Source organism: Lycorma delicatula, chromosome 5 (genome assembly GCF_047948215.1).
Source record: "Lycorma delicatula isolate Av1 chromosome 5, ASM4794821v1, whole genome shotgun sequence".
Lineage (NCBI taxonomy): Eukaryota > Metazoa > Arthropoda > Insecta > Hemiptera > Fulgoridae > Lycorma > Lycorma delicatula.
In genome coordinates, this window is record NC_134459.1 from 182,035,303 (window position 1) to 182,049,464 (window position 14,162).

A 14,162-nucleotide genomic window follows, 5' to 3' on the forward strand; every position below is an offset into this window, starting at 1 on the left:
CAAAATGGCGGTCAAGGGACACCATTTTCAAACAACACAAGATGTCCAAAAAGCTGTGATGAGGGTCTTGGAGGATATTACAGAAGATGAGTTCCACAAATGTTACCATCAATGGCAGAAGCGCTGGAATAAGTATGTGCAATCAGAAGGAAACTACTTTGAAGGAGACAACACTAAACATGACTAAAACAGTAAGCAACATTTTTTTCACATCATTCTCATTACTTTATTGTCGCACCTCGTATATATAGATTAAATGTACACAATTGAAAGTCTGATAAAACATGAACATTAAAACAATAAAACAAAATGAACATTACAGAACTTCACAAAATATAACCTTCCCCTTTTTCCCTTTCCTTTTCCCATTTTCCATTTTACCTATTTTCATTTTTACCATATTCCCTTTCACTTTCTCCCATTTCCCCTCTTTTCTGCCCATTCCTTCCCCCATTTATATTCTCCTTGTTTTCCTTTCCCCTTTTCTTTTGTCTCCCTTCCCCTTTCTGTTTTCTTTTCCCATTTTTTCCTTTTCAATTTTCCCCTTTTTTTCTTTTATCTTTTTCAATTTTTCCTGTTTCCAATTTTTGCCTTTCTCACTTTTCCCCACCCATAAATTGTTCCAGTAGTTTTTTAGTCTAAATCGTAAAATATAGTAGGTATCGTGTGTATTGCTTTTACATCCAACAGATAGCAATGTTTTTCAAAAAAAGTATGTTTTTACCTGTCTCAGGTGTGACATCTTAGGTATATAAAAACACGCACATATTCGAATGCAGTGTGTCAAAATTTCAAAGCAATCGGTGAAGAACTTTCGGAGATTGAAAATTTTGAACAAAGTAACATTTACATTTTTATTTATATAATAGAATAGGTTATGAAAGTCCTGGGAGAACTTCATGTTCCATTCTGTTATAAAAGATGTAATTCTAATTTTATTTCTATTACTAAATGAAAGAACTACTGTACTCTCCATAGTAAATTGTATTTATATAAAGTAATAGGTTGTTAATAAAAGTATTATAAAATTTAATAATAAATAAAAATTTTCTTTATTGTTTTTATTAATTTGTAACAGATAACTGACCAGGTTGGTAAAACTCTTGTTCTTCCACATAAAGAGAAAAAAGCTTTGTTATCAGCAATGGCACTACATGAAAAAGGAAAAGCTGCTCTTAAAAAGGATGAATTTGCTCTTGCACTCATATTTCTACTCGAAGCAGTTAAGGAATTTAGGTTGGTTGTCATTTATTAACTAAATAATAATTAGTAGTAATATTCTAGTAAATATAGTAAATGGACAGAATATTATATAAATATTTATTGTTTATTAAATGTTATATAAAAAACAAAAATAAACTGTTTATAATTATGTATATTTATTTTACAGTTCTTGTAATTCTCAGCTGCTGAATTCTGTTGATAATTATGCATTACTTAATTTGGATATTGCATGGTGTTATCTTTGTTTGAAAAATGTTACCCAGTTACCAGACGCTGAAGAAAGATTGAAAATATGCGAATCAAAATTCAGATATAGTTATGGACCTAACTTGGAAAGAGTTGTAGCTTTAAAAGGAAGTTCTGGTAAGTTGATTAGTTTAATACTAGAACAAGGTAGATCATTCTATCTATTCAATGATTATTTCATAAAGGTATACTTAAGTAGATGAAGGAAACCCAGCCTCATCCAAATTGTATTATAGTCGCCGAGTACAATTATTGTGTAACTCCCAGATTGGAAATGGAAGTCACTGGAATAGGGTTGAGAGATATCTTTGTACATATCCGACTGAAAAAAATTTGATCTAGACACCACATGACTTCCTTGTATGCCTACTAAATTACATATATACATTTTTTTAAATGAAAAATGCATAAAATTTTATTTCATTAATAACTTCTCTTTTTTTTATTGTTATTATTGAATTATTATTTATTATATTTTTTTTTACGATCAGATATTAATAATTATTAATAAATCAATATATTTAAATTAAAATAAAAAGTTAAAAAATTGGAGATGAAGTCTGATTCAAACTGATGTGCCTTCCCCTTTTAAGATCCAAATATTTCATTAATTAAAATTTAATTTGACTATAACTCTGGAACCAATGGAAATAACCCCAAAATCCAATTTTTTTTGGGATTTTGGGCTTTTTTGGACACTTTCAGTCAATTGCAATCAAAAGGGGAGGGGTGCACAACTAGATGTTACTACAGACCTAAATCCAAAATTTCAACATCATACAGCTAATCATTTTTGGGTTATGCGAAATACATATGTATGTACAGACATCATGCCAAAACTAGTCAAAATGGATTCAGGGATGATCAAAATGGATATTTTTGTTGAATTCTGAAAACTGAAATTTTTTGCAATCACAATACTTCCTTTACTTCGTACAAGGAAATAAAAAATAAATTATAAAATAAGGGTTTGAGGAGTGATATCAAATACCCTCTAGCAAGAAATGTATACTTCTTAAAGATGACAATAGGCAGCATATATATATGTTTTTTACTCAGAAATTAAAGTTTAGAAGCATGAAACATACTCAGGATTTCCTAAGGAAACTCCTTATCTATAATTGTAGTGACGTGTGAAAGGAAGTAATGTATAAGTTGTGTCAGTGCAATAGTTTCTGAAAACTTTATTATTGATGATGATTATTAAGCAGTTAAAAAGTGCACTTATCTTTTTTTATAGATTGTCTGCATTTTCCTCTTGGTAATTTTTTTCAAAAACAGTTTAGAAATGTTAATTTTTCTGGTAGTCAGCCCTCTTGTTTTTAATATTTATTTGATTTAGCTTTAAAAACTTAGGATTTTTTTAAACCTGCTTATATTAATGTTTTAAATTATTCTGTAGAGAAAAAATATTTCTGAGGCTTATCATTAATTTAATCATAAAAAGTATGTCCACCAAAGAGGTGATTTAAATGCCAAATATAATCGGTTAAATTTTGAAGTAAAATGTTTTTTTTTCTAAGAGATTCTGATTCAACAATTGACCTGGATCATCAAATAAAATTTTGTTTTTTTTTAAATAACCTGTGTTTTTATAAACATACCAATATTTTTGTAGTAAATATTTGTATAAATATTGAATATTTATATCTTCTGTAACTATAAAGCAACTTGTCCTAACTGGCTGATTCATTAACACCTAGTAAAAACTACTGAAGATAAATTAATGAAAATTTGTATATTGATTTTTTTAAATTCCAAGTTTAAAGGGTTGAAATGGAGTATCAATGAAATTTACAATTTTTTTTTTTAATTTTCAGTAACAAATGATAACAACTTGATTTTTAGTGTGTCTAATCTTCATGTGAATGTTTTAAAGCTAATTTTTAGATTTTTTAATCTCCATGTTAAAGGGTTAAAATGGATTTAAAATTTATTTTTGAAGAGCCTTTTTTTTTATTGTACTTTCTTGGTAACAAATGAAGAAATCAACCAGATTTTTTGTGTGTAAATTTTATGTAAATATCTAAAATCCAATTCTAGATTTTACAAAATTCAATCTTGAAGTAGTAACGAAAAGTGAAAAAAGTTTTGACAATTCTTGCAAATTTTTCTCATTTCCAACTATACTAAACAAGATATTCACTAGACTGGGTCTTGCAAATACTCTTAAGATAAATATCTAAAAATCACTTTCAGGTTTTTTAGAATTTCGAGTTTTTAAGAGGTGCGATTGTGTACGATGTGGTGATTTAACCAACACAGCCACTGTTATTGTATGTGTAACACAACTGGCTGCATCTGCTTACAGTTACTTGACTAAAAAACAAAAAAAAATAAAATCAATTAAGAAATTAGAAATGAAGTGTGGTCATATCTATTGGTGTTTGTTGGGTAACACTAAAAACCGAGCAAAGTAAAATTTTGCCCATATGAAGGATAGATAACCAGTTATAACTATTATTTTTAGGATGGAGGCCAACTATTTTGAAACCCACATTCTTCAGATCATTGAATGTTTTGGCCAAACTCTTTTAAGTTCTCTTAAATCCATGGCAGAATAAAATATACCTGAAAAATTTTGTCATAATTTTTTTAAAAAAATATTATGTTTTTTTTCTTTTATTTTGTTAATTTCTCTTTTGTTTTAGAGAAAAAACAATTCTAGGATAGTCTATGAAAATAACAGAACTTTTTTTAATTCTTCCCTTAAAGTAGTGTCATTTATGATAAAATGTTAAAAGTAATTTTTTATTTGTAAATTTTAATAAAGTTTCCCCCATATTTTTTTTACAACATTGGTTTACCAGTCACTTGTCGTAAATAGAGATGTATTTTGTCAAAATTAAATAAAATAAAGAGTAAGACTAATTATTCTGCATTTTAGAATACAGACTATTGTCAGATTTGTTCACTTTCATCTTTTTAGGAGACTTTTTCGTCATAATTACTTCAGCAATTAGGTTTATTGCATGACCACTGAACAAACTGCTTTTTTCCCATCAGAGTAAACTTTATTAGTGTATTCTGATAACTCATGCATACATCAGAATCTTTTTTTTTTTACTAATTGGTTAGTTTCAGGATTACGCACAGCAGTGTTGAATTTGTAAATGCTTACTTCATTGGTCAAGCAAAAACAAAGTAGTATTCTATTTCTACTTAACCTTTTCGTAATTCATCTATGTATTTTTTCCAATTTTTACAGAATATTCCAGCAGTAACTTTTGTTGTTCTTGCTGTTAGGCAAAACAGCATTTATAATTTTTCATAAATCATTCTGTTTTAAAATCAGCACCTACATTAAATGATAGTCAGTATAATCATTGGAAGAGTGTTGATTAGGGACATTACTTACCAAGTTATTGCCTAGCAGGTACACTTTGAACATCATACTTTGCAGTTATTAATTTCATTGAATATTTATTGCAAATATTACAGTAAAATAACTGGAAAAAAACTATAAATATAGCGAAAGTAACTAATCAAAAGTCATCGGTTAATTTATATTCAGTGTCCGTACTAACAGTGGTTATAATGTTGCATACTGTAAAATTATTTTTGGCATTGATTGGATTTTTCACAATCAGTTAAAATTGACAACCTCATTTGTACTCTAATTTTAACTTTAACTTTAACATTTTAATTTTAACTTTTATTCATTTTCATTCTGCAGCTAAATCTCTTCAATTCACTACATGCATTATTAATTCTGCTGTTTATTAGCATCTTACTTTTTTATTCAGTTTTGAATCAGATTGGAAAAAAAAGATGGTTAAAATAATTTTTTTTTTTTATTTTGCAAATCCTATTTTAACTTCACTACATACTATGGTTTTATCCTTATAAAACTTTTTTGAAGCAAGAATTTATATACTGGGAAAAATTTCTATTAAGTTTATGATTTACGGGGTATTTTTTTTTTTTTTTGTATATTTTCTTTTATTCTCATTTAACTTACACTTATATTAGTTATTGTAACTTAATGATTTGCCAGGGAGCTGATATTTGATACAATTCAATCTCAAAACTGGCATAGTAGTACATTATCATAATTATAAAATATGAATCAACATTTTTTTACTGGGGTTATCCTGTTATTTATAAATATTTATAAGTTTTGAAAATATTATTTTTATTTAAGTAGACAGTTAGCATGGAACATAAAATTGCAAGATTCTAACTATATATTTATTCACCTTTAAAATAAAAACCTTATTTAGTTTCACTAATTTTGTTTAGTTTTATAATCAACTAAGAAACATAATCATGAAATTTTATCATCCCTGTTACATCATTGTGTAATTTTTCTGCAAAAATAGTGTACAGGGAATTTAAATTGTTTATGGAATTTGTATTAATGACGTAAAGGGAAAAATATAATATCTTTTTCCTAATGTAAAATTTAACAAGACCTATAGCAGTTTTTAAGCAAACTACATTTTTTAATCATTTATTAAGATGTATTTACCCATTTTTATATTTTGTAATTAAAATTTTCAGAACGGTTTCATTCACCTGTCAAAATTTCCTAGCTGATTAAATTTATCTGCTGGAAAATCTTTTAACATTTTCTCATGCTATTTGTAATTATATTTATTTAAATATTTTTTTTTTTTTTTTTTTTTTTTAAGAAATGAGTCAGCACTTCTAATGAGATTACATTTACTTCAAGGTATCGTTTTATTTCATCAAAATAAACATTCTGAAGCTAGAAAAATTCTTGAAGAAACACAGCATGAATTAGCTTTACTTAAAGTTGATGACACAAGCCTTTGTGAACTTGTTGAATTTGGTACGCAAGACATTTTTTTAATAATAATTATTTATTTATGTTACATTTATTCTTTGTTAATTAAACTAAGAAATTGAAAAAAACGATTTTATAAGATAGTTCTGTAAAATCAGGATTAATAAAACTTTGGTCACCATGATTATTTAAAATATTTTAAATTATTATTTTTTTTTTTTTTTGTCTTCAGTCATTTGACTGGTTTGATGCAGCTCTCCAAGATTCCCTATCTAGTGCTAGTCGTTTCATTTCAGTATACCCTCTACATCCTACATCCCTAACAATTTGTTTTACATATTCCAAACGTGGCCTGCCTACACAATTTTTCCCTTCTACCTGTCCTTCCAATATTAAAGCGACTATTCCAGGATGCCTTAGTATGTGGCCTATAAGTCTGTCTCTTCTTTTAACTATATTTTTCCAAATGCTTCTTTCTTCATCTATTTGCCGCAATACCTCTTCATTTGTCACTTTATCCACCCATCTTATTTTTAACATTCTCCTACAGCACCGCATTTCAAAAGCTTCTAATCTTTTCTTCTCAGATACTCCGATCGTCCAAGTTTCACTTCCATATAAAGCGACACTCCAAACATACACTTTCAAAAATCATTTCCTGACATTTAAATTAATTTTTGATGTAAACAAATTATATTTCTTACTGAAGGCTCGTTTAGCTTGTGCTATTCGGCATTTTATATCGCTCCTGCTTCGTCCATCTTTAGTAATTTTACTTCCCAAATAACAAAATTCTTCTACCTCCATTATCTTTTCTCCTCCTATTTTCACATTCAGCGGTCCATCTTTGTTATTTCTACTACATTTCATTACTTTTGTATTGTTCTTGTTTATTTTCATGCGATAGTTCTTGCGTAGGACTTCATCTATGCCGTTCATTGTTTCTTCTAAATCCTTTTTACTCTCGGCTAGAATTACTATATCATCAGCAAAACGTAGCATCTTTATCTTTTCACCTTGTACTGTTACTCCGAATCTAAATTGTTCTTTAACATCATTAACTGCTAGTTCCATGTAAAGATTAAAAAGTAACGGAGATAGGGAACATCCTTGTCGGACTCCCTTTTTTATTAGGGCTTCTTTCTTATGTTCTTCAATTGTTATTTTTTCTGTTTGGTTCCTGTACATGTTAGCAATTGTTCTTCTATCTCTGTATTTGAACCCTAATTTTTTTAAAATGCTGAACATTTTATTCCAATCTACGTTATCGAAAGCCTTTTCTAGGTCTATAAACGCCAACTATGTTGGTTTGTTTTTCTTTAATCTTCCTTCTACTATTAATCTGAGGCCTAAAATTGCTTCCCTTGTCCCTATACTTTTCCTGAAACCAAATTGGTCTTCTCCTAACACTTCTTCCACTCTCCTCTCAATTCTTCTGTATAAAATTCTAGTTAAGATTTTTGATGCGTGACTAGTTAAACTAATTGTTCTATATTCTTCACATTTATCTGCCCCTGCTTTCTTTGGTATCATAACTATAACACTTTTTTTGAAGTCTGATGGAAATTCCCCATTTTCATAAATATTACACACCAGTTTGTATAATCTATCAATCGCTTCCTCACCTGCACTGCGCAGTAATTCTACAGGTATTCCGTCTATGCCAGGAGCCTTTCTGCCATTTAAATCTTTTAATGCTCTCTTAAATTCAGATCTCAGTATTGTTTCTCCCATTTCATCCTCCTCAACTTCCTCTTCTTCCTCTAACACCATTTTCTAATTCATTTCCTCCGTATAACTCTTCAATATATTCTACCCATCTATCGACTTTACCTTTCGTATTATATATTGGTGTACCATCTTTGTTTAACACATTATTAGATTTTAATTTATGTACCCCAACATTTTCCTTAACTTTCCTGTATGCTCCGTCTATTTTACCAATGTTCATTTCTCTTTCCACTTCTGAACACTTTTCTTTTATCCACTCTTCTTTCACCAGTTTGCACTTCCTGTTTATAGCATTTCTTAATTGCCGATAGTTCCTTTTACTTTCTTCATCACTAGCATTCTTATATTTTCTACGTTCATCCATCAGCTGCAATATATCGTCTGAAACCCAAGGTTTTCTACCAGTTCTCTTTATTCCGCCTAAGTTTGCTTCTGCTGATTTAAGAATTTCCTTTTTAACATTCTCCCATTCTTCTTCTACATTTTCTACCTTATCTTTTTTACTCAGACCTCTTACGATGTCCTCCTCAAAAATCTTCTTTACCTCCTCTTCCTCAAGCTTCTCTAAATTCCACCGATTCATCTGACACCTTTTCTTCAGGTTTTTAAACCCCAATCTACATTTCATAATCACCAAATTATGGTCGCTATCAATGTCTGCTCCAGGGTAAGTTTTGCAGTCAACGAGTTGATTTCTAAATCTTTGCTTAACCATGATATAATCTATCTGATACCTTCCAGTATCGCCTGGCTTTTTCCAAGTGTATATTCTTCTATTATGATTTTTAAATCGGGTGTTGGCAATTACTAAATTATACTTCGTGCAAAATTCTATAAGTCGGTCTCCTCTTTCATTCCTTTTGCCCAGCCCGTATTCACCCACTATATTTCCTTCCTTGCCTTTTCCAATGCTTGCATTCCAATCTCCAACTATTATTAAATTTTCATCTCCTTTTACGTGTTTAATTACTTCATCAATCTCTTCGTATACACACTCTACCTCATCATCATCATGGGCGCTTGCAGGCATATAGACGTTAACAATCGTTGTCGGTTTAGGTTTTGATTTTATCCTTATTACAATGATTCTATCGCTATGCGTTTTGAAATACTCCACTCTCCTCCCTATCTTCTTGTTCATCACGAAACCTACTCCTGCCTGCCCATTATTTGACGCTGAGTTAATTACTCTAAAATCACCTGACCAAAAGTCGCCTTCCTCTTCCCACCGAACCTCACTAATTCCTACTATATCCAAATTTGTCCTACCCATTTCCCTTTTTAAATTTTCTAGCTTACCAACCTTTTTTAAGCTTCTAACATTCCACTCTCCGACTCGTAGAATGTTATTTTTTAATTTTCTGGTGACCCCTTCCTTAGTAGTCCCCACCCGGAGATCCGAACGGGGGACTATTTTACCTCCGGATTTTAAATTATATATACGAAAAAGTATATTTAAAAAAAAAAAAAAATTTAATGAAATGTAATATAGAATCTGGGAAACAATCGTTAAATGTATCTTACGGTTTATGAGTATTGACATACTCATAAACCATAAGATTTAACTCATAATGTAGGACGATGTGTTCTTCATGTTATGGTTTATTTTTAAATTTTGCACCATTCTATATGTATTAATGAAAAGTGATTTCAAGAGATTACAATTCTGCATAATATGACCTAAAATAACCTCCATCACCCAGCACTTTGCAACTACGTGCTTCAAGCAGCCATTAACATGTCCTGTTCTTACTTACATTCCCCCAATTATTATTTTATATTAAAGGAGGTATATTTCTAATTGCAGTTAATTTATTCACCGGTGACATTTTAACAAAAGGTTACCATTGAAAAATTTAAAGGTTGTTAACTGTTTTTGGAAATTTCTCTAAAACCACCATGAATTTCTTTTTTTGTATTTTTAGTAATTAATTGCTTTTAAATAGCATAAAAAAAGGCCGTTTAATGATCAGCGGTTAGATATAAACTTACAACCAAAATTCAGTTTGTTGAGAAGAGAGATACATGCTTTTTGTGATGTGTGTAACAAAACTTTTTGGACATGGTAATATAGGCTGAAAGGCTATTGTGACTTTGCACAATAAAGCAAAGCAGTGTAATGAAATAATTAAGATAAGGAATTCTCAGCCTTTACTGAAAGCTTTTTTATCTCCCGGTGGTACTTTGACTCTACAGACTAAATCTTTGATCAACAGTTGTGAGAACGGTAGTTGTGATACATCTGTGTGTTCTTTGCCTGGATCTTCTGATCAGAGTAATAACATTTCAGCTCCAAAGGTGATACATTTGAATCGTCGACTTCATTTACGCAAATAACAAGTATTTCCTGTTCAAATTTGAAATTTGAGCCATTTAAAAGAATGGATCACTAGACATTCTCTGTCTTTATTGCAATAAAATGAATACTGTCTTGCTATCTGCAGGACAACTAAAGGAGTTGCCCTGTGACTCATAGATTCTTGAAAGAATATTTTTATGTATACTTCATGACTTTATCATGGTTATTCCAAAACGATGACTATTTGAAACCCCGCTATTACATTATGGACAAAATATTATCGAAATATTATGACTACATGAAGTTATATATTAATTTGGATTATATACCATTTGCAATTTGTTAATGGATTTCTATACTAGTTCCGCAGTGAAATCAATAATACTGAAAATTAATATTTATTTGTTTAGGTTTGAAAAATTTGTAAATCTACAGTAAAATGTATCTGATGTATAATCAGTATTCCTTATCTTTGTTGATAAGATTAATATAATTAAATATTATAATAAACTGATGTAGATGATGCATGATATGTTCACATCATTTTTATATGATGAACCTTGAGCCACGTTCCTTGCAACATGTTCATCTCCATTCTCATCTGTTTCGTACTAAACTTACAATCCCAAGAGCTCCCATTTCCATTAGACTTTCTACAATTTTTTACTTTTATAGCCTCTCTTTTATAAAACTGCTGATCCTTCTAATACTATTTTAAGCAATTCTCCTTTCATGAGACATTACAGTCAGCTTTACTATTTTTAATTATTTTTATTATGTTCTATTCTTGTTTACTCTTCCCATAATTTCATTTTTCATTTAGTCTGTCCTTTAATCTTCTCCAATCTCTTCCATGTTCATTCTTCAAATGCTTCCTGCATTTTTCTTTTCTTTGTGTATGCTTCATATGAGGTCTACTCAGAAAATAAACAAACGTTTTTAATTACATGCCCCAGTGGAGATATTTAGTGACATGTGGTTGGCAGCATTGTGTTTCACATAATCTCCTCTGTAAGCACATGTTCTTGGATTGTTTATTTCTCATTTAGTTTTCGTGTTATTGTTATTTCAGTGCAACGTGTTTAAGTGCTGGTAGCAGTTTTTGTAAGGTGTGATTTTTTAACGATTGAACTTTTGTTTCAATGTCATAGCCATAACCAACTTTCATCTCCCATTATGATCCTTTGCATGAATGTTACATCATCATTGGGTTCTTCAAGAAGTTGCCGACAAACGTCCACTTGATGTTTTTTCTGCTGTTTGGTCATCAAATGAGGAACAAACTTTGCTGTAACTCAATGCACGTTCAATTTTTCAGTCAAAATGTCACGGCATGATCCAATTAGTAAATACCAACATGTGTAAACTCAACAACAAGTAAATAACAACATGAGAAACTGCACCCAACATTGTTTAACAACAGTTATCTATAAAACTGATTTGTTAAATGCAGCTTGGGCTGTTACATTTTTTTTATATCTACTCTACAACTATCAAATATCAGAAGTTGGTCTGTGAAATGTTTCATACGTTGTGGAATTATCAGCTTTTCAATCTCATTGAACAGAATAGTTTTGATCGAGTCCCTTGTATTAAAAACAAGCCCCCACATAATAGAAGTTACTTATACTAATAATCTATTACTTAATATTTCATATTTTTCTTAGGTTTTACTCCAGCTGAAGCCAGAATTGGTGTACGAGCTACTAATGGTTGTGTAAATTCAGCTGTCGAATATATACAAAAAAGAAGACAAGAACGGGAGGAAATTAGAGAAAAAGAAAAGTAAGTGTGATGGAAGAAGATTTTTTTCTTTTATACATTTCATTATAAAAAAACTTATTTTGCTGATATTGTTTTTTATAATATAGTACCTTAAGTAAGTATGTAGACATTACCTCTTCCTTGTATAATTAAAAGTTATAAAGTAAAGCAATCTATTAAATTTTACTTATAAAATAAGAAAGTTTCATACTTACAGTCAAAATTGGTGTTGTATGAAATCTTAATATAGAAGTTTACATAGCATACATGCTGCTTGATAGAATATTTTAATAATGTATGCATATTATCAACAATGACAATGACAATGATAACATAGTTAAAGTTGAAGTTCAAGCTGATGTAAAGTACTTTGTTTTAAAAGAAGAGTTAGCTTCCGCTTAAAAAGATTATTCCCTTTCATTTTTGACTGTAGAAAAGTGGGCTGCTGAATTTAAACATGGTCGTATATATTCCATTCAAGATGTTGAATACTCAGGACATCCCAAAAATCACTATGACTGACAAAACCATTAAAAAAATTCAGTGCCATATTAAATTTGATTGCCGACTGAAAGTACTCAACCCTAGTGTAAATAGTTTAGAAAATAAAATATAAATAGTTTAGATTGTTAAATATTAAATAGTTGAGAAGATATGAAATAAGATCAACAGCCAAAGTGACATTTAATAAAGTTGTTCTCTTAGAGCTTTCAAGTTAAAGTTAGTTTGCTGCTATTTATTAATAACTAATGACCATACCAATTCAATGAGACACTTATATGAATAATACAGTTAGTATTATTGATTAGGTCCAGGATTAATAACTGCTGTATATTGTAATATTTATGTTACAATGAAGCAGTTTTCATTATTTTTAATTTTTAATTGGGTCTTTGTTCAGATGGTCAACAGTATGTGGAATCTAGACTAGTTAAACAGTTAGAAGCGATGGGATTTTCTCGTTTTATGGCGATCGAAGCTTTAAGGCACACTAATAATGCTGTAAATGATGCAATAAATTTAATACATCAACAACCAGAGTTATTGCAAGCGACATTGTCTGGCAATATTGACAGTCCTTTTTTTAAAGAACTTATTAATCGGGTAAGCATATCGGTTTAATTCATGGTTTTTAATTATCTGCTGAATGAATAAAAACCTGTTATTTAACTTTTTTTTTTGTATTGAAACAATTATTGCTGCATATTGATTTCAACCTAACATTTACATTTCAGATGTCCTGATTCTTTGAACTTTTCTTTATTTCCTTTTTTTATCTATCATTCTTCAACTACTGTTTCTGGAAAAAATTTTAAATTCCACTGATATTAAGGATGTTTTATTTTTAAGGATCCAAGTAATAGCATTTTGGCGGTTAACCAAAAGGCTGAAGCAGATTACAATATAAAAGTTTGTTTACCATCAAAGTAAGTCACCTTTTAGAAGCTGAATTAAAGTCATAGATTGTTTCTTGTTACCTTACAGTTCCAGTAAATTAAAGAAACTTTATCACACAAAATCTCAGAACATTTTATAAAAGGATATGCAATCTTTATCTCCAAATGAAACTTTATAATTTTGTTTTAAAAGGGAAATATATTTTTTTGAAATGTAAGTTCTATGAGGGCTGTTCAGAAAGTAACTTCCGAATCGTTTTAAAAAAAAACACCAATAAATAAATAAATTTATTATAAATTATATATATATATATATATATATATATATATATTTATGTTATTATTTTTATTTAGCTACTTTTCTTCATAATTGCCATCTAAATTAAGGTACTTGTCATATCTGTAAACAAGTTTTTGAATACCCTCATCATAAAACTACTGTCTGAATTAATCCAGGTAACAACACTGTTTTTCAACTCCTCACAATACCGAGTCCTAGAAGTTAATTTCTAAATAACCTTGAACTGAAATAATCCTGAAACTTATTGTGAGATGTTGCAGAAATTAAGAAAGGTCATACAAAACAAACAACGCGGCATGCTGAGTTCAAGCATTGTTTTCTTCATGACAACGGCAATCTGCATACTGCCGTATGCACTCAACCCTAAATTAACAGTATCAAATGGGAGATGTTTAACCATCCTCCCATTTTTGGGAAAAGGTTTTGGTGTTAGAGTTTTGTGAAATTCAT

The 14,162-nt window shown here is 29.7% G+C and overlaps 1 protein-coding gene across 1 annotated transcript in view; it reads left to right on the forward strand.

The window, feature by feature from the left end:
• LOC142325812 (NEDD8 ultimate buster 1-like) overlaps positions 1 to 12,128 on the forward strand; it is a 181,470-nt gene extending 169,342 nt beyond the window's left edge. Inside the window, exons 2-5 of the mRNA XM_075367839.1 lie at positions 1,079 to 1,236; positions 1,391 to 1,587; positions 6,105 to 6,265; positions 11,918 to 12,128. Coding sequence (XP_075223954.1) covers positions 1,079 to 1,236; positions 1,391 to 1,587; positions 6,105 to 6,124 — 375 coding nt within the window. The 3' untranslated portion in view covers positions 6,125 to 6,265; positions 11,918 to 12,128. The remainder of the gene's footprint in view (positions 1 to 1,078; positions 1,237 to 1,390; positions 1,588 to 6,104; positions 6,266 to 11,917) is intronic.
• The last annotated feature ends 2,034 nt before the right edge of the window (positions 12,129 to 14,162 follow it).